This window comes from Cyanistes caeruleus, chromosome 2 (genome assembly GCF_971803275.1).
Source record: "Cyanistes caeruleus chromosome 2, bCyaCae1.hap1.1, whole genome shotgun sequence".
Classification (NCBI taxonomy): Eukaryota; Metazoa; Chordata; class Aves; order Passeriformes; family Paridae; genus Cyanistes; species Cyanistes caeruleus.
In genome coordinates, this window is record NC_141702.1 from 58,583,442 (window position 1) to 58,603,550 (window position 20,109).

General features: G+C 40.6%; 2 protein-coding genes across 5 annotated transcripts in view; one reads left to right on the forward strand and one right to left on the reverse strand.

The window, feature by feature from the left end:
- The window catches only part of FBXO5 (F-box protein 5), a 72,379-nt gene extending 52,299 nt beyond the window's left edge, over positions 1–20,080 (reverse strand). The window contains exons 1-7 of one of the 3 annotated variants that reach the window (XR_015283261.1): positions 19,911–20,080; positions 17,396–18,132; positions 17,000–17,090; positions 15,711–15,872; positions 14,661–15,090; positions 14,196–14,261; positions 12,646–13,125 (exon numbers count right to left, since the gene is read on the reverse strand). Coding sequence is in view for 1 of the 3 variants with exons in the window: in XM_086877295.1 (XP_086733421.1) it covers positions 14,839–15,090; positions 15,711–15,872; positions 17,000–17,090; positions 17,396–18,117 (1,227 nt within the window). In the remaining 2 variants the exon portion in view is untranslated. Of the gene's footprint in view, positions 1–12,645; positions 13,126–14,195; positions 14,262–14,328; positions 15,091–15,710; positions 15,873–16,999; positions 17,091–17,395; positions 18,133–19,910 lie in introns of those variants that run through there. The other 2 variants (XR_015283262.1, XM_086877295.1) reach the window with 2 other exon arrangements.
- On the forward strand, positions 9,610–13,210 carry LOC147654842 (uncharacterized). Of its 2 annotated transcripts, XM_086877296.1 has the most exons (4): positions 9,646–11,367; positions 11,686–11,907; positions 12,001–12,188; positions 13,073–13,210. In XM_086877296.1, exons 1-4 carry the CDS (start codon positions 11,349–11,351, stop codon positions 13,127–13,129), a joined length of 486 nt encoding a protein of 161 aa, XP_086733422.1. In that variant the 5' UTR covers positions 9,646–11,348; the 3' UTR covers positions 13,130–13,210. The 2 variants fall into 2 exon arrangements, 1 of the variants encoding a protein (XP_086733422.1); XR_015283263.1 differs by having other exon boundaries at positions 9,610–11,371; positions 11,686–12,188; positions 13,073–13,145.
- Positions 20,081–20,109: the final 29 nt, after the last annotated feature.

A 20,109-nucleotide genomic window follows, 5' to 3' on the forward strand; every position in this document is an offset into this window, starting at 1 on the left:
CTAGTGGGCAGCTACAACAGCCACTTAGGTTTAATGTTGTGTTGGTTTAAAATTATTTCTACAAAAATTATATATGAAGGATAGAAAATTTCCAAATCAAATGACCAAACCCAAAAGGTTTGGGGAGAAGAGTGGGGAAAAAGCACTGCTCTAGAGACTATGCAATACAGAGGTGCCATGTGCCAAAGCTATGAAACAGCCCTGTGTACCCCAGGCCTATTAAAGTGCAGCTGCTCTTCACTGGCCTCAATTCATAAATCTGAAATAAGTAAGTAAACATAACACAGACATACCTAGCAAGAAGTGCTTCATGAGAGGCTCCTAATGGCAGCAAGTCATGCAGGATGGTTTCATGGTCTCTGAACATCCCCAGGCACCCGCTGGCTGAGGGCCTGTGTCAGGAGCAGAGCCTCTCCTCAGTCTATTTTTCAATACAAAAGAGTGCAGATATGATTCAGTGTCATGCACCTCCCCACTCCCTCTCTCTTGTTGAAGAAAGAAACTCATCCTGTACTCCTCCACCTTCCTCTCCACCTCCAGCTGTTTTGAAAGAGCTGCCTGTCATATTTAAAGCAGACCCCACCTTACAGTGAATAGCAGCATCTAATTAAATTCTGGGGCAACAAATCTTTCTGCTTTCCCTGAACCCCTGAGGCCACTTAGAGCTCCTCAGCTTGCCTGTCGTGGAAGAGTGAGTGACCCAGCCAAGCCACCAGCTGCTGAGTCACAAGTAAAGTAAGGGCAGCCACTTCTTACAGGTGCTCCAGGTGAGACCCAGTGCTGACCTCCTGTAGAAATGTGCCAGCTACCTTTGCTCCTCCAGTTACTGGAGGGACTTACTGCCATGAGAGTAAAAGGGGAATACCAGGAGAAAGTGGTCGTGACAGCCTGCCAGCTTTTCCTCCCCAGCCTCCAGGCTTCTATTCTTCTATTCTTGGGCAGAATGGGCAAAGCCACTGCTTCTCCCCTAGCACAGTTCTCCACAGCAGTGGGGAAGAGGATGGCTGGAAGCACAGCAGCTGCTGCAGCCTTCTGGAGTCAGCTCTGAGTCACCACACAATCACAGCACATCATTATCAGCACTTAGCATGCATGATGACCAACACTTTCCACAAATGGCTAATAAATGTCTATCACTTCTATTTTAGCATTCCCCTCTTATTTTATTGAGTCCAATTTCTCATGCCAGCACTTCACAAGCATCTTGGAAAGCAGCATTCAACATGTCTTCTTCCAGACTTTCAGTCATACATATTAGAGATAATTACATTTTAGAAAATAGCCTGAAATCCATCAGCACTGGGGCCGTATTCCAGACGAGGGATGTGTCTCTGGGCTGGCTTGCTCCAGAAGCAAATCTAAATGTACTGGAGGTACTGGACAATACCTGCTTCCATTTCCATCTGCTCTCCCACAGTGACAGAGATGTGCCCTCTTGCCTTGCTGTGCTGGGAGATTTTTGGATATATCTCTAGAACTACCCATGTTACTTGAATAACCACCCCTCCGGGGAGAGGCTGAAGAGTCAGGCAGAAGCATCCTGGAGTGTAAATCAATTTTACATGGTTTTAGCTATAAATATTCAGCTGGACTTTGCCACTCTAGAAGATTTTTCTCTTTGTACAGACAGAAACAGTAGCTGTTGGCAGTACAATGGTTGCAAAAGATAATCCACAGGGGAAAACTGGTTCTTAACACTCTTATTAAGGAAATATTTCATAAAATCTGACAACTCCTTGCTGAATTGTTCAAAACTATAACCTCTTGGCACATTTTCAAGAGTATTACATAGTTTTCTTGCTTTGCATTTTGCTTGGAAAAAGCTTGTTTCTTTCAATACTCTTGATGTTTTAGCAACATGAATTTTTGAATAATCAGTATTTTTTCTCTGGAAAAGTACTAAAAAGAAAGAATTGACTAAATTTATTGTGATTTAGCTGCAAATTTATAGTGTATTTAACATGATGATGTGCTCAATTTAACATGATTATCAATGGGCTTAAATATATGCCTGCTGGAGTTTAAACTTGACAATGACAGCAAGCAACACACGATGTGTCATTTATATATTTGCAACACACATTTTGGAGCTAATTCACTTCTCATTCAATGAAGAAACACTTTTACATTCACTGCAGTTATTCCAAAATTATGCTTGCAGAATTTGCAAGAAAAACATGTCCCATAATCCTTACAGTATAACAGAAATTATCTATACACAATTTGGACTAGAGCCTCATATGCTATGAATCATGTAGGTGTTTTGATTTACAACAGCTGAAAGATCTGTCTCACCAAACATAAATTACAGGCTTCATCTGAGAGGTAAATCCCTGGGAATCTTAGACTGACATAGAATCTATGTGCTGTTTTCACATGCAGAGTCTGTGTATCAGCCAGAATCTTAACTTGCTGAATATTGCAGGTTATACTCGGGTATAGCTAGTGCAAGAAGGTCAGGCAGCTAAACCATACTTTCAGCTCTTAGCCACCTCTTCTTCCTAACCTGCAGCAGGAATTTCAGAAGAAAGGCTTTCTTTCCATTTGCTTGACATTGCTCAGGACTGGAAGTCTTTCTTCCCTGCCCTCCTATCATTATACACAACCCTCTTTACCTCCCTGTTTACTCCTTCCAGGACAGGACAAAACCCTTCCTTCCCATGTGCCCAGGGTGAAACAGAATAGAATCCCTTCAATTCAGCTCAGTTATCTGAGGCTGTGTATCATTCTTGCACTTTTCTTCCATGGCACTGTTAGAAGTCTGCATCTTTCCTAAGAGGGGGTCAGATCTATATGCACATAGTAATTTATTCACTATAATTGGTTTTTAAGTTCCTACAGTTCATCTATATCTATCTATCTATCTATCTATCTATCTAGTGTACTATCCTTTGGGAAACAACAGAAGCTGCACATATTTCTTACAACATCAGTGTGTTTTCACTAGTCTCTTAAACAGGATTCAGTCACTGGAAACAGGAATAAGATGAGGCAGTTTGACACAGACTGCCAGGAGCTGTCTTAACACCCCAACCTGGTATTTTCTCCATTGACCTGCTTAGGTTCCAGAGATTTCCTTAAACTTTATCCCTTTAGTTAAAGATCTGAATGTGTACCAATTGTTACCCAACAAATTATCTCGCTGCCATAAATGTAATTATGAACGCGGGCCGAATTCCTATCACTTTTTAAATTACATGGTTTTAGTAATGATCATTCTCTATTCTAAAACCTCCACTGATCATGTTACAGCAGTTTAGCTGGTCCACTATAGCTGTCTTTATGCAAGCAAATGATAAGTTACCTGAGGAGTTAACAGGGCATTAGGAGCACTCTTTTTGCTAGTGCTAGAACCGTGCTATTAGCACGTAACAACTAACTTTTTTCCCAAATAATTCCTGGGTATTGTTCAACAGTTAACACTGAATGCACATTGTCACAAAGAGGTCACATGTACATAGTCAATCTCTTTTGGGGGCACTGGGGATTCATTAGCGCAGGCACGGGCTGTTCTGTACTAGTTAGCCTTAGATACTGTAAACATTTCTGGACACTTGTATTTTATCAGTTTATAGCTGTGGGTATGCTCTAAACCCACTCATATTGCAAAGCAGAAAAAAAATTATTCTGAACACCACTGGATAGCCTTTAAAGTGCATCTTGAAAACCAGGACTATGATTGAATCCTGGAACTGTTACCACACTCAGCAGATACCCAGTATTTTCTTAAACACCTGTAACATACTCGTCATATATATTTGATGCCTAAAATACAGCTATGTTATGAATGCCTTGTAGCATAGTATATATTGCTCTTATAGTGACTAGCATTCCATGACAAATTAAGAACATATTCCAGTTAGAAAACCTAAACAGGGATAATTAGATGCTGAGCATGGCTCTGTTACATAAAGATCGAAAAGTATCTCTTCTTGAAGTAAGGAATGAGTATGCACATGTAGTCTGTGTCTGCAATTAATAATATAGCAGTGCTGTCATGGACAACAGGATCAATAGATTAAACCACCCCCAACCTCATTAGAATTCAACAATGTAGGAGGAGAAGGTCATGGCTGTATTCAGGGGTTAAAATTAAGAGGAAGATTCATTAACTTTGAATCTACCTCATCATGCCTGCAAGTCTGTATACAGAGAGATGGCTTTACATTCTTAATAAGATAAGAAGTACTGGGAACTGAAAGAATTAGAAATAACTTCACTGAAGCAGAATTTAAAACTAAACAGCATTGACTATAAAACAAGGTAGTAGCTTGAGAAATATATGTGTTCTAAACAACACTCATGAATGCATCAATAAACAGATAAATTAAATTATATTATCTTATGTTGAACTCTGATATTTTTCTGACATTACTTTTGGAAATGAATGATTATCAACAACATAGGAACATTGCTTTAATTCATGGCAAACTAGGACTCAAAAATGTTATGCATGACAAATACCTAATGAAAGGAAAAAAATCTTCGGTACACATTTCATTTTGTGACCTTTTTTTTGACTTCATCCTCTTTTGTAGGGGACTCTTACTTTAGAGGAAGGTGTGGGTATTGGTATGATTGTTGGCACCACAGGAAGATAAACATGACAGCAAACTCGAAGTCATAGTCAAGTTTAGTACCAAGGATGTAGGGTGGCGCTGATGGCATGAGCTCTTATGCTTTTTATAGCCAGCCTTGCAGCAGGAAAGATAAGTATCACTGTGTTAATGTAATGATTTCTGAAAGTTTGTACCAGTTGGAGTTTCCCCAAGGAAATCAGAGAGTACAAACTGCCCCGGCCAAAGATCAAGAATTGTATGTGCATGTGGTTTCATTTCATCTGCTTGTTTTAAATCCATTCAGAAATCAGGTAAGAAGGTGATTCTGTCTTCTCTGTTCTGATGTTAAAGCACTGACTGTTTTCATTTTCTTTTGGGTTTTTTTTTTTTGTTCTTAGATATGTTATCCATACTAATTAAAGTATATTTTCAAATTAAAAATTGTAGTCTCCAGCTGCTTCAGGAGAAGGGGTGGACACCATGGCTCCAATGGTGTGGAGGAGGTGGTCAGAGTAGTAAGCACTGCTGTGGCAATGTTTATACAGTGCTGGAAAACAGCACCAGTCCCTGCCAGCCTGTTCCCACCTGCCTCTGGCTGACTGGAAATGGGGGAGTGCGAAAGTACTTAAAATTTTCTTTAAAAACTCAGCCTTTGTTTGCTCTGAACATGATTCTGTCCAAGAGAACCAAGAGTCTACAACCTCATGTTTGGTTAAAATAACAGTAAATGATTTTCAGTGTTCCTGGTGTGAGCTTTGCATGGTAGAGTGCTATAAGCTGAGAGCAGGAGAGTGTGCATGCAGTACCTGTCATACCTGCAGGACATGTCCTACCCAAGAACAAAGCTGAGGGGCCATCCTGGACTCACCAGCCTGTATTCAGGATGGTGCTAACTCAGTTGCATGCCTGGTTTCGGATAGAACCTGTCACGCTGCCTGCTTGTTCAGAGCATAGGCAGAGAAGTCACAAGTCTGGAAAAATAAAAAGAGAAAGGCTCTGCAGGCACACCCCCATTACAAACTCATGCTGAAAGCAAAAGAGATAATCTGAAGACTAGTTTTATATGCAAAAAGAATCTCTTGGACAAGCACTTACTAATTAAGGAGGGACCAGGCTTCAACTCAGGCCCCCTTCAAGCCACACTGTGTTTTACGTCACAAGTGTTCACGATGAGGACGTTACACTGGAGACTCCAAGTAACAAATAACCAAACTTCCAGATGGCAACTTCTGTTCAATTTCACATTTCTGAATTCTCTGGGATGCAGAAAGATTTCCTAAAACTTTTCTCTACTTTTGGAAATAAGTGTTTTTCTTTTGGAGTATTTCCCCAGTGGTCATCATGTAAGATGGCCTTGTAAAAGATTGAGTGTGCTGACTCAGAAAGTCTTAACTTGAAAGACACTAAAATATTCTGAAAAGTATTGATATTTGTCATAAACATTGCAAGAATAAGGTGATGAAAATCAAGAAATATTAAGTATACAACTATTCTAAAATTGCACAACCTTTAAATCAACAAATTTAAAATTACACAGCGCACATAAAGAAGACAATGAAGTCTCATTATACACATGTCCTGTACTCTCTGAACTAAATTCTATGATCTCCCAGATCTCCTAAATTATATATTCTAGGTGTTTTTAATGGTGTTTATATTTTACCATTAATAAGAAACCTAAATGCTACTACTACTCTACTTTTTAAACTGTCACTCTAACTGAAGTTTAATACAAAAATTACCATGATGCTTTTTCATCCTCCTCAGAGTTAACATTTATTACCTACAAAACACATCTGAAGTCATAGAATGACATTGAAAATACATACAGCAGGGGGTTTTGTGGCAATTTTTCAGCACCTTCTAACACAATATAGCAGCATCTTTAAACCAAGCTCATATGGAGGATATACCGTGCCTGTGAGTGTTCTGAGTTCACCAGCAGATGAAATCCATTTTTCAGTAACACAAATACTGTCTTAATTTACAAAGATTCATGGATCAATACTTGTCTGTAGGCTGTGTATCACAATCCTGTATTGAGCTCATTTCATGCCCTTAAGGGCATGTTAATCTTTAACACGTTTCTTGCCATGCTAATTTTTAAAATTATGTGCTTTCTTGCTGGCTTTGAACAAGTCTTAGAGATGGCAGCCAAAATATTTGCTGACTTCTTTTAATTTCTAATACTTCAAAATTTTTCTACCAGGTGTACAGCTCACTACCAGCAAACTGTCATACTTGTGGTGGCCTGAAAGGGAACACACTCACACAGGAGTTTAAAATCTGATTTTTTAAAACAAATACCTCTTATCATACTGGTTTAAACTTTTCTACAACTATTCTAAACTGCGTAATAAAAAATAACTATGTATTTCCCCTATAACCCTAGGAAACTGGATTACAAACTGAAAGCTAAATCACATTATTTCTAGCATGTATGTTTTTCATTAGAAAAAAAGACATGGCATACATATTTGATTTTTCATACTTTCATGATTTGCTGTTCACAAGTTTATACAACTGATGTCTTTTCAGCATAGTTCCCACATAAATTTCTGTTAAATGCTAATAAAAGTGAAAGACAGATTGAACAAAGGGCCGGCATAATGTTTCTTTCTCTATTTCTCTGAAAGAATCTGAGGTAATGAAGAAGCAAAAAAAGAGGCTAAAATCCCATTCAAAAATGCAACTTTTCAGTTAAAAATATATACCTGCAGTTATCCTTCATGTTCTTTATATATTTTAATAAGCTTATATTTTTTTAAAAAAAGCTTTAATAAAACACACTTTACATCTTGAAAAAGGGTCAAAAATATAAGCTTAAAATTCTGCAAATTAAAACTGAACTCTATACTTAAAATAATTTATTGTATAATGTCTCTACTTGCAACTAAGTCCTAGCACAATAGTTAACAGAGACTTTCTAATTTCTATGTGTGATTTTTTTTTTTTTTTAATTGAATAAATTTTCTGTGAACAATTACTGGAATTAAGTATAGAGATAACTCTGGAATAGGAGAACCTTATTCCCTGAATAAAAATTTAGTTGGTTGGTAAGAAAGAATTTCTATTCATACGGCAATGAAAACATTCAGAAATATTTTTGAACATTACAATTTTATTTAATGATTTCTCTGAAAAAGAATCTACTAATTTAAGATCAAAGGAAAAGAAATAAATAGTAATATAGCTGATGGCTTTTCCTTTTTAGCTTATAGTCCTTGTGAGCCCATATTAAATCATATACTTAATGTATTCAGGGAAGATAGCAAAGGAAAAGCAATATTTACCCTCTACCATCCTCTCCATAATTAACATCTGTTAAACTTTGGAAGCTTAATCCGCTGGTCAAGTCACAGGTATTTTCACTTGGAATGACAAGTACTTCAGCTCACTTAGCAGTGATAGACGTTCATCCTGGTTCTATACAGGAGAGTAAATTTCTGATTTTATCAGCTGCATATCAGGTATATGTGGAGGGCTGTACATCATTTATCTGCAGTAAGAAGTTGCTTCAAAAGGTGAATTTCATACCACAAAAAAAAAAAATAAAGATATTTGTTACCTCTGATCTTTGCTTGGCCTTAAAGGTGTTTGAGGCATGAGCTGAGCCTGGTTTTATCATTTCATACAACTTCCTTTGTTTATCTATAGCTGTATCTATCTATATATTATTTCATCAATAAAGTAACCCAATTTCAAACATTAATAAATTAAACTAGTAATCTTTCTTTTGTAGACAACCCCTCACATTCCCAGAAGTATAACTGATTGTTTGAGCACCAGGTAACACTAAATACAGATATTACTACGATGTGCACAATTGGTACCTTTGATTGTGGTCACCAGAATTCATGAAATTGATATGTGATAAAATAAGTACAAAAAAAGGCATTTAATTTACTTCAGTGTCAATGTGTATGGATAGGAAATCTGAAAGAATTTTAATCATATTTGAGACTGGCATGTGAACATAATGTAATATAGTGAATTTTCTGCACAAGAAACTTTGTGAAAACCTAGCTATAAGTGAGGATAAAGGGTTCTGTATTAACAGTGAAAAACTTGCTCTTGATTGTATGTCCAAGGAAAGAATGTGTCTTCTGTTCTGATATGTTAAACAGTAAAAGAATTGTCTTGATCTTTTAAAGTCAGCCCTCAGGATATAAGCTATTTACAAGAGTGTTGAGAAAAGTGAAGATTATCAGTACTGACAAGAGAATAACTCTATGAGTATTAGCATGCTGAGAATATAACTAAAAATACTAAAAAGTGTACTTGTTATCTACTACGTGGTTAATTCATGGCAGACTGGTGGGGCTGTGGTAGTGGTGTAAGGCACTGAGACATCTTATTTTATATATTTAACATTCCTATATCAAGTACAAATACTGAGAATATAACTGCTAATATAACTGCTATTTAGCAGAGGTGAGGACGTCAGAAAAAATGTGAATTGCTTATTTTGCCAAAACCATTGTCAAAGTGTATACAGTGAGATTGGAAGTCCTGTGGTATTCCTACTGGTTTACTTATCTTAAACGTATGACAGCTTACAAGTTTTTTTACCCTGCTTCAGATGGCTCTCACTACTACAGTTTAGCGTCACAATTTTTTACACAACCATGTGCCACAAAGAAAGAAAGTGACATGAAGCAATTCAAACTATCTGGATTTCCTACTGGCACACAGATCTTTTATTGTTGAGTATATAGATAAACATGTTGCAGAAAGTAACTGTTATGCTGCCTGTTGCAAGTATTTTTAAGGCAACACAGAGCTTTTTAATTTAAAAACATCATATGCATTTTTACAAGCAGCTGGTGTTTAAAGTATGTTTGTAAGCAAATTGCAGTTGATGTTTTCTCTGCTAATTTGGTACCGAGGGACAATCTTGAAAATTAGATCTACATATGACTAACAAAAATCCGCTGTTCAATGTAATTAACTGAGCCAAGGTAGACCCTCAGAAAATGACACTAAACACAGGAGGTAAGTGTCAGAGCTCTTGTGTCATGGTGTTTGCATTATGACTCATGCAGCAGCCAGCTCAGTGGAGCCTCTGGAAGCAGCCTTCCTCCCTGCTGAGCAGGGGCACTGCGCTCTCTGCTGGGCACAGAGCTGGCATGGGCAGAAAGCAGAGGGGAGCTTTGGGAGGAGATGGCCACCACAGCTGTGCCCATCCCAAGTGCCAAGTGTGGAGCTGTAGCTGCCATTATCCCTGGAAGAGCTGTACCTCCTCCTGAAACAGGAGTGTCTCCTGAGCCCAGGCCTTCTGCACAGCAGCTGGGGGCTGCCTGACCTTTATGTGCCCACAGTAAATACTTTGAGATACACCCCAACCCTCTCTGTGTGAGTCTGACCTGAGAGCCTGATGAAGCCAGAGAGGCTTTTTAACCCCAAACCAGCATGAACCATTACCACCTTGGTCTGGCTACAAGGACATATTAATTGCCACATCAAATGCCCAGAGGCCTTTGTTTTTCAGCCCTGGCCTGGCGCAGCTATGGCAGCCAAGATCAACACTACTGCTGGCACATCCCAAAAGCTAGCCAGCACTTATGAGGTGGGAAATAGGGCAGTGGAGGAGCAGGGCTCCTTCCCTCTTCCCAGACATGCACTTGCACAGCCAGAAAACCTCAGCGTCTTTGGCCATGGCCTAGCCGTGACACTGCAGCTGGCTGAGGACTGCATTAGGCTTGTTTGAATGCTGGGCTGAGGTACTGTGAGGGCAGCTCTGAATGCAAAAAGCAGAACAATATAAAACCTTAAGGGACAAAACCTCAGCTGCTTCTGAGCCATCTCAGTGGCCACTACAACAATGTCTGTTCCATGATTTGAGTCTTGCAGCTATTTCTCCCTGTGCCAGCATAGAGCCTAGCTGCTTTTATTTTGTGTTGAGAATATCAGCACTATGTTTGACCTTTATCCTTAGGTTCCCATGGACTACTTCAGAGGAGAAACATTCTGACAAGGTTATACTAAAATTGGGTGGACCTGACAATTTGTACATCCTTAGGTAAAGACTCACAGTCCAGGAGTTGTCCATCTCTGTAACTCCTCATTCTCTACTCCGTATTTCAACTACCTTTTCATCATGGCAAGTGTCTTCAAAAATCAAGCATCTATCACTGGCCTGGTCCATCCTTGCACTCAGATAATGGCATTTCAGCTCAAGGTGCCAGCCCCTCCTAAGCACAGTGCAGGCACTCTACAAGAAGTGACATACGCATGCTGTGCTTGTTAGATATTTTGCAAGTTGCCACCGTTAGCTCCTGCCAGAAGACAAGTCAAGGTGGAACCACTGCTGTAGTGCTGTTGAGGTGTTCACCAAACCTCCATCAGTCAGGAACACCATGTCCAATCCCAAGCAAAGCTCTGTTGGCTGCTTCCTCCAGATCTGCACTGATGGCTTCATAGGACAGCTTGCATCCACTGCTTAAGAGTGGTGACTTTGCTGTCCAGTTGTCACAATGAGGGCACAAGGTGGGCAAAGTAAACATCATGTTTCAAGTTAATCACTCCTTGAAGAAGGCATATGCATTTTGCAGACCAACAAAGCTTTTATGAAAGGCACCTGTATATTTTTAAATTTAGCAAATGGGTACCTATCCTACACAAATATGTTTGAAATTAATGTAAAAATCAGCAATCAAATTCAAGGTTTTGGTTCTGTTCTTTTAGTTGCAGATTTAATCTGATTCCCTGTGGCTGTAGTAAGCAGATCTACAGCTACAGTTACTAGAAGTGGAGGGAATACTTTGTGAACCCAGCAAAAGGAGCTCAATGAATCCGGCTTCAATCAGTGAGTGAGTCAAGAGCACCATCTCGTGGTTTTTCCTTTCCAGAACAGATTTCATTTAAAAAAAGTCTAGACTAAGCATTATTTCCTGAAAAGGGCTGTCTGTCTGTTCTAGGCTTTGGGAGGTAGGAAAAAAATTCTTATTTAGGATCTTAATCTAGATTTCTTCTTTTTAAAGTCTCTAAGTCAGGGCAGACTTTATCTTTAAGGGCTAATATACAGAATTTTTTGGGAGCGGTCACTGACACAACTATGCCTTTTATCCTTTTTTTAAAAAAGTGTTAAAAAACATTTAAATACTAAAATTTTGCTTCTTTGCAGTGAAACCTTTGGTGAGAGAGAACATATGTCATCAGAGCACAAAGGTTTCTGCTGGAGAATGTATTAAACTGGTAAGTCCATCCAAATTGTCCCTGTCTACACAAGTGATTCTATCATCACTATCAGGCACTTCAGCTTCTCTCTTTGCTGTGGTTCGAGCTGAAATTGCCTTTAATAACTTGCAGAAAGGTGCAAGCACCTCAAGCAGCTCCTTGAGATTAGGTAAGTGCAAGAAAGAAGATCTGAAAAAATGCGCATACTCAGTATAGATTTCAGAAAGTCCTAAATGCCTGCCTTTGTCTGTCTTCCAACTAGAGTTAGGCAGAAGGAATAATCTGTCTTCCCAGCTGTTGGAGATGGGGGCAACAGCTGCTAGACAGAGCAATTTACATAGCAGAGAAACGTCCCACCCTTCCTCACCATGCAGAGCCATTGCTAGAGATAAAGTAACTGGAAGAAATCTGTCCTTGCACCAGGCAGCAGGAGACTCTGGCAGCCTGCAGGTATTTATCACCCTCTGTAGATCTGAAAGGCGTATGCAGTGTGGGTAAGCAGCTTATCACATTCCTGCAAAGTCACTGGGGCTGCCGACTGCTGGGTTTGAAAGTGGTTTTTGACAACAGCTGCAGTACCTGAGTACTGATCTCCATATGGCAAGTGCTGTGCTCTTGCCCTAGGTATGACTCACACCGCCTGCATATCAAAGGCAGGGCCAAGATAGCTCTGCAGACATTAACAACAAAAGCATCTACGACTTTCACACCTCTGGCACACCACTCTCCTCAGGACTGGTTGGGGCACCTACTAGTAGTAACACCCACCATTCTCACTCTCTGAGGACCTGCTTTCTCCCTCAGCAGTAGATGCTAGCATGCCTGGGTGGGGAATGATTGCCCACCCCTTTTTTTTTCTGCAGTTCACCATTCACTGAAACTATTTATGAGGAGACCAAACCTCGACTTTTAGTAAGATGCATGGTTTTATTCAGGCTCTTTGCTCAGTGTTATTGGGCAAGGTTTCAAATGCTGGGCAGGATATTATGATAAAGAAATAGCCATCCTAACAGATCCTGTGAATAAGAAAATTTAAGTGTTGATAACAGATCAAGGTCCTAAGAAGCTGTCACCTACATGTTGAAGACTGCAATCTTGAATGTAATTTTAATTAAAACTGAAGCTGGTAGGCAAGGATATGAGAATCATATAAATAAAAAATGGTTGGGAAAATGAAAACAGCCACAATGGTTTGCAGCAGATTCATTACAGCTTGACCAAAGTTTCATTGAGTCAAATAATTTGACCTTTCCAACAAGTTTTCAGGTAGAAGGTAGTTGTTTCTTTTCACTCAGAAGTTAGTGAAAAATGTCCATTTCTTCTCTCTTTTCTAGAAGTCACAAGGAATTTTTCTCAAAATTCTTCATGAACAGATAAATTTCTACAGCTAAAAATGAAAAAAAAAAACAGGAAGAAGAGCAGCTGTTCTTTACTCAGTGTACAAATTGTTAGGCCTACTAGAAAGTGCATTGTTCCTTGGGTAAGCTCAAAAATATGTAAAGATAAACTTGATATACCACACTCAGCTTGAAAACACACAATTTTAATTCAAGATGTATCCTTACAGTGCAACACCAGTATAAGAGTGAAGACCTGTGCCATCTTTCTTGAAACTACTATAGGAAACAGCAGTTCTGTTCAGATCACATTATCTGAATCTGATATCATATTATCTTCAGGACACAGGAATTTCAGTAGAAACAGACGAAAATTTTGCAACAAATTTTGCTTGTAAAATTTCTTATCTCTGTGTACTCAGACTAATACTTGCTGTGATTTTATATGCACCAAGATGGTGTCTAAATACTGGAATAAAGCATAATAGGATCACAGATTCATAGACTGGTGTGAGTTGGAAGGGGCCTTAAAGATCATCTGGTTCCAACTCCTGTGCTCCAAACATGCACACTTTTCATTAGACCAGGCTGTTCAGAGCTCCATAAACACTTCTGGAGTTGGGCATCCAGTTTCTCTAGAAAACATGTTTCAGTTTCACCACCCTCACAGTAAAATAATGTTTTCCTATTATCCAATCTAAACCTAATTTCTCCTAACTTTGAAGCCATTCCCACTCTCCTGTATACTATAATTCATGTAATACATAATTCATGTATATATATATTATATAATAAATGTAACCATAGTTCAAGAAACAGGACCTACAGTGTGATCCTCCCAGTCTGTTGTTCACTTACCAAAGGGGGGGGAAAAACCCACCCCAGTTAATTCCACAAAATTATTAAATCTATTTCTTGAAAGCTTGCCTTTCTTTACCGTGGGATCAGGAATATTCTGCTGATAGTGAGCTAGTTTGGCAACAGCATGAATCCAGGCAAAAGAAAAATTTCCATTGAAATGAAAAGGAAGTGTTGGCACTTTTGACACTATAGGCAATTACTGATAAGAGCCCTTAGGTAAGATGCATAAATACAGCATGACAATGCATTCAGTACTTACAAAAACCCAAGAAGACTTGACTTGCCCTTCGTTAAATCAACAATTTAAAGACACATACTAAAAAACCTGCAAAAAGAGCATGAGAAGCAATGTTTTAGGATGATAAATAGGAAGGCCAGATTTGCCAACCAAGTTGTTGCAAATAATCATTTATTTTTACATTTACAAGACAAATATGAACAATATTTACAAATATATACAAATATTAAAATTAGTTTGCGAGTTCAAAAAAAAGTCAAAGCATTTTTTAGCAGTATAGCCAACATACAGTACTTTTTTTTTAAATTTGGAAAAGGTTCAAGGAATGAAAGAAATGAAGGAAGAACAATTTAAGACTCACACAGGAGAAGCCATCAGAGAAAATGGAATTATGAATGTCCACATTTTAAAATCAAAGCCAAAGCTTCAAGAAACCATAAAATCTAGTCTCCCTCATATTTTCATATTAAAAGGGGCTTCACTCACCTCACTCGATGGCACTAGAAATGCTTTTAAAACCTTTCTGAGCAGGATAATTAAATAGTAAAGAGGAATAATAGAATTAACCATTTTTATGAATATGGAATATCAGAAAGCATTCTCCTCGTGGACGACTAAAAAAATTTTAATGGGACATTTGCCAATTTGTATTGGGGGGGATGGATCACAATCTCCTTAGATTCTGTTTGCTTTTCTTAGTCCCAGGAAGCGGCCCTGGTGCATAGCAGTGTTTCACTGGTTTGCTGCTCATACAGTCACTGAAGCTGTGGTAGCTGCACATGCACTTAGTGCAGAAGTCAAAGCCACAACTTTCACGATTGCACGTTGCTCTTTGGAGGTAGGAGTCATACTTGGCAGGTGAGCCACAGCGATGGCAGGCTTTAAGGCTTTCAGTGTTTTTCAAGTTCCTGGCAGCCTGTTGGAAAAAGCACACACAGAAATTCATGAGTAGAGGGTAAATGCACTCTCCAAACACTTCCCTGTATTACCTTAGCGCCACAAAATATAACTCCTCCAAATGTAGAGAGGCAAACTAGAAATTTAGCCTAATTCTTGTTGCATCAAATTCTGATGGAGACTGAACAGGAATAATCAGTCTATAAGCACAGGTATTTTGTACTCGAATAGAGGTAGCCAATTTAAAATTCTTAAAATTTAAATGTTAAAGGACAGGATAAATCAAGAGCAGTAAGAATAACAGCCTTCCTGAATCTTCCAAATCTCATTCAAGGACGGTGATGTACTCGTGTATAGATGCATCTATCAGGAATTAAATTTTAAGAGTGTTACTGAACAGTTGTACTTTGACATTCCTATTGCTACACAGTCCTATAGAGTAGTATGACAGCATGCATACTGATATTTTCCACTTTGCTTCTGACATTGTCTTAAATAGGTGCACTACACAAAATCTGGCATATTAATAATTACAAAGACTTGAAATTGGAAATGCTACTGTCAAAAATATGCTTTACAAGGTGATTGTTTGCCAGACAACATGAGAGAAATTAAAGATTATTGGAAATCCCCACTTACCTCAGAAAACTCCATGAGCCTGCTGTGATTCCTAGATGCTTTGGATCTGGTGCTTTTTTTGTTCAAGTTTTTTGGGGGAGTTGCTTTCTGAATGGAAGCTAAGGACACTCTGTAGAGAACGTACTCTCTTGTTGCAGCATGCTCTGGTGCCTTAGTGACATTCTAACAAAAAGAAAACAAAGACTTAAATTTGGGAAGAGAACTTATCTGATACAGATTTTTTTGTTTAATAGAAGTCAATAAGTAATTTCAGATCCTTCCTCCTGGTTTCCAATAATAAAGCATCACACCAAGAAGTGCTACTGATTTTATCATAACTTTCAGTCACTTCTGTTATTAATGCATAGAATGGCTCCCTAGTTCCTGATTCAAAAACCAACCATCTTCTATTATGTAATCCTGCTTTCATATTAACAGTTATTTAGGCAGAGCATGTAACCTATTCATCATAATTTTTAAAGGAAAAATCAGTATTTTCAATTTTTCATGGTGAACAGGAATGCTTGAAGCTTTCTTTGTGAAAAATAAACTCCACTCACCAAGTTTCCAGTTCAAGTTAAACAGAAAAGCATACAATAGCATGGAAGAAATCAAATTTATGGATGAATATACCCCAACAGTACTGTAAAATATTATATAAAACCCAGACTAGTTACCAACCTTATCCTGTGGCAGATCCTAAGCTTGTTTGTTCTGTCTCTCCATCTCTCAAGAAGGAAAAACACTGGTATAGTGTTTTAAGAGTCCTGACTTGATAAAACACTAGTGCGGATGGATCTAGTATTTTTATTTCATAGGACAAAGGCATTAGGAATAGCTCACAGTGCACAAAGCTTTTCAGCTTTCTGCAGAAGGCATGGTGGATTTCAGAGACTACTGCTATAAACAGAGACCCTGATTCACAGAGCCAGCTGAGCAGTTTATCTCAGCTTTACTCCCTTCTGCATCAGGGGGGATGCAGAAGCAAGCAGGCCTCTGCTGGGAGATTCTAGGGCTTGCCCAGTGAGCTGTGCTGGCAATGATTTTCCTTCCTGCCTTTTTCTGGAACACAGGACTTGTGGGAGCTCTTAAAAACATTTGCATCTCTCCTTGGGTCACCTTCTCAGTTAACCTTTTTGAGGTCCCTGAAGTCACTGATGTAACCAGCAATGCTTGAGACAAAGCATCCTAACAGGACAAAGACGCTCCAGTGACAATTTTCAATCTAAGAAACTTTTCTGTGATCTCTAAAGTGTAGGAAGAGACCTGAAATAGTAGAAAAATACTGATGGTTCAGTGCAGAAACTTACAGAAAGGTTTTTCACAGCTCTGCTATATGTTTGGAAAATCCATTTATCTTCTTGTAGAATCTTCTGCCATGTTGTGCTGACTTTGGCAAAGCTGCAACAACAACACAAACATTAGTTGCCTCCTAGGAAAGGGATTTATTAAATAGCAAGAATAACTAATAATTTTCTTTTACGTAAAGACAGACTACATTCACAGTTGTTGCCTTTAATTTGCCTTTTTAGGGAAGACACATTCTCCATATGTATCATGGCTTACCTTGTCAGCTCATGTTTTAATATGTTAACACATAATACTAAACATTCGGTAAACGTCACAAAGCCCATATCTAAAACATTAAGGCATCTGATTAGGTTTTTTCCTTTCCCAGTGAAATGCAATGACATCGATATACTTACTTTACTAAATCCATCTCGCTGAGATGCCTTAAAATGTTTGCTAATACATGCTTCAGGTTCTTTTGGAAGAGTTCAGCAAGAATGTCTATTCTATCCAGCCCCATTTTCCTTCCAATTAAGTTACAAAGTTCAAATTTTCCCCTAGAAACGATTCTGTCTACAGCAGCCCAAGACTTGAGATTTCTTTTACCACTTTTTTTCAAAGTTGAACAAATCACTTCTTCATAATGGATTACTGGCAACAGTGTCTTCTTTGAAAACTGTTCTTGTATTTGGTTCTTCATGAGACAATGCTTTGGTGTACCACAGAGATTCCCAGCCAAAGGTAAGCTATCCTCATGTTCTATTGCATCAGCATAGTGAGTACTTAACATAGAGGAATAACCGCTGTCCTCATTAAGTTTACTACTTTCCATTGTCTCCATTTCACAGATACCTTCATCAAGTCTCTGAGTTACTTGGTTGTTTTCTTTGTTATGTATGGGTCTTTCTCCATCTTCAAGATTGAGATTTCTGGTGGCTGCATGGTATGAGTCACTAAGGAGCGCTTTCTGATGTTCTTCTGCACAGCTTTTACAAAAGCCTTCCTCATAATTCAAGGGGCAGGATTTTTCCAGTCTTGTTTTCTCCGCAGCACATTTCAATGATGCAAACCCAGCACGAAGAGACGTGCAGTCATAACCACGTTTCATTTTGGAAGAGCGGTTAAGGTTTGATTTCATTTTGTTGTTTGTATTCTGCAAGAAACAACAAGGGCAGTATGAAAACACAGAATAAACTAGATCACAAATTCTTTTTTCCCCCCTTCTGCATTATTAATTTTACACTTTATCTGACTCACCCTCTAGTGTCTAAAATACAACTAGTGGAACTAAGGATTTGAATAGCCAGTGTTTAAATCTATGCAAGACCTTCCCAAAAGCTAGTTTTATGCTGTGTATACCTAGGGCAAGAAAACTGCCTGGGTGATTTACTTGGTCACCATTTCACCAGCATAGATGGGACACATCAGTGCTTCCACTTCCTACCGTAAAGGTAGCAACCTTTATAGTCAAGACATGGGAGGTCCCTGCAAGGGACACCAGTGGCACAGGGTCCATGAGTGACCGCAGGCCTGTGCAGGCCAGAGAAGCCTGAATGTGTGTCCAAGACCAGAGGCAATGCTGCTGCTGCTGCCAGATGTCTGGCATTTCTGAGAAGGGAGGAGGGCTGGGTGCCACAGGAAAGGCTTGAGTGTTCACATGCGTGAGTAAAATACAAAGGAAAGCGGCCATCCTCAAACAATAGAGTGAAATAAAAGTTCAAGCAAGATTTAAAGAGGGCGGGAGGTCGATAGATATCATAGGGGAATTGAGCTTTTCTCGATCTGTTCCATTCCCCTCCCCCGCGAAATGTGGTGCTATCTATATTAACAATTGCGGGGGGATGGGCGAGGGCTGAAGGGGACAAGGAGGTCATGTCTCCCCAGTTAAATCTGAAGGGAAAATAAATTTCTACATGCTTTGCAATCCATAGGATGTAGAAGACCCTCGATTTGAGTAAGCATTTTAAAGGATTTTAGCAGTTACAGCAGTTTTGGAAAAAAGCACTAGAAAAATGTGTTCCATGAACGGCTTAGAGAAAAAGTTCCTGCTTTGTAACTATGTTTGGTGGGAGAAAGGAGCAAATAAGCTTATGGCTTTGTATCGTGTAATCGTGTGTCGGGGGACGAGATGCAAGCCCATCCTAAGCCTCCTCCTCCCCCTTCCCTGCGAAATGGCAGAGAAGCTTTTGGGCTGAAATCCCGACGATTTGGAAAACGTCCCCAAATCACGTTTCGGTGCACCGGGGCCTGCTAGGACCCCCGGAGGAGCGGGCTCTGCCGCGGGGCCCCGCGGCGCTGTCAGCCTGCTCCCGCCCAGCGCTCAAGATGGCCCGGGTCGGTGCAGGTACACACGTGCCCCAGGGCCCCGTGAACTTCACCCCGCGCCTTCAGGGTCTCCCGTTTCCCCCGCAATGGAGGATTTCCCCATAACCGGTGGTGGCGGGTCGGGCGGGAGCGCGCCGTGGGGATGCCCATCCGACGGCGTGGCCGGCGGGCGGGAGACAGCGCTGCGCTCCCCGCCGGCGGGATCCGAGCTGCGATCCGCACCCCGGCCCGGCTCCGGCCCCGCCAGGGCGGCCAGCAGCCGCCGCCACCCCACACGCGGCTCGTTGGCGGGATCGTGGCGCTGCAATAAGCCACCGTCCCGTCCCGTCCCATCCCAACCCAGCCCGTCCCATCCCATCCCATCCCGCCGGCGGGATAGCTGCGGGGCTAGGCTAGAGCAGGGGGACCGGGTGGCCGCCAGGAATCGCCGTCCCCAGTCCGTCCGGTCCCGCCGCAGCGCCTCCAGCACCCGCACGCTCCCGCCACCCCAGCCAAACAGCCCGAACCGCGGAGCCCCGCTGCCCCCGAGCCGGCCCGGGAGCGGAGCCCCGGCCGTGGAGCCCCGGAGCGGCTCCCGGCGGAGCTCGCTGCCCGCCCCGCTCTCACCTGCAGGGCCGCGCCGGCGCCGCCGCGGGCAGTGAGTGCGTCCCGTTCGCGCCGGGCGGTTTTTAAAAACTTTAAATTTGGTATCCAAAACCGCGGCAGCCAATGGGGAGGCGCCGCAGCGCCGGCCGCGGCCAATGGGCGGCGGGCAGGCGGCGGGGGCCAATCCCGGGCGCGGCGGGCGGGGCCGGGCCCGTCCCTC

Coding starts and splice junctions, on each gene's coding strand:
- LOC147654842 (XM_086877296.1), top strand. Junction 11,908..12,000: donor AAGCAGCTCCTTGAGATTAG/GTAAGTGCAAGA, acceptor TCTTCCAACTAG/AGTTAGGCAGAAGGAATAAT. Junction 12,189..13,072: donor GAGACTCTGGCAGCCTGCAG/GTATTTATCACC, acceptor TCTCTTTTCTAG/AAGTCACAAGGAATTTTTCT.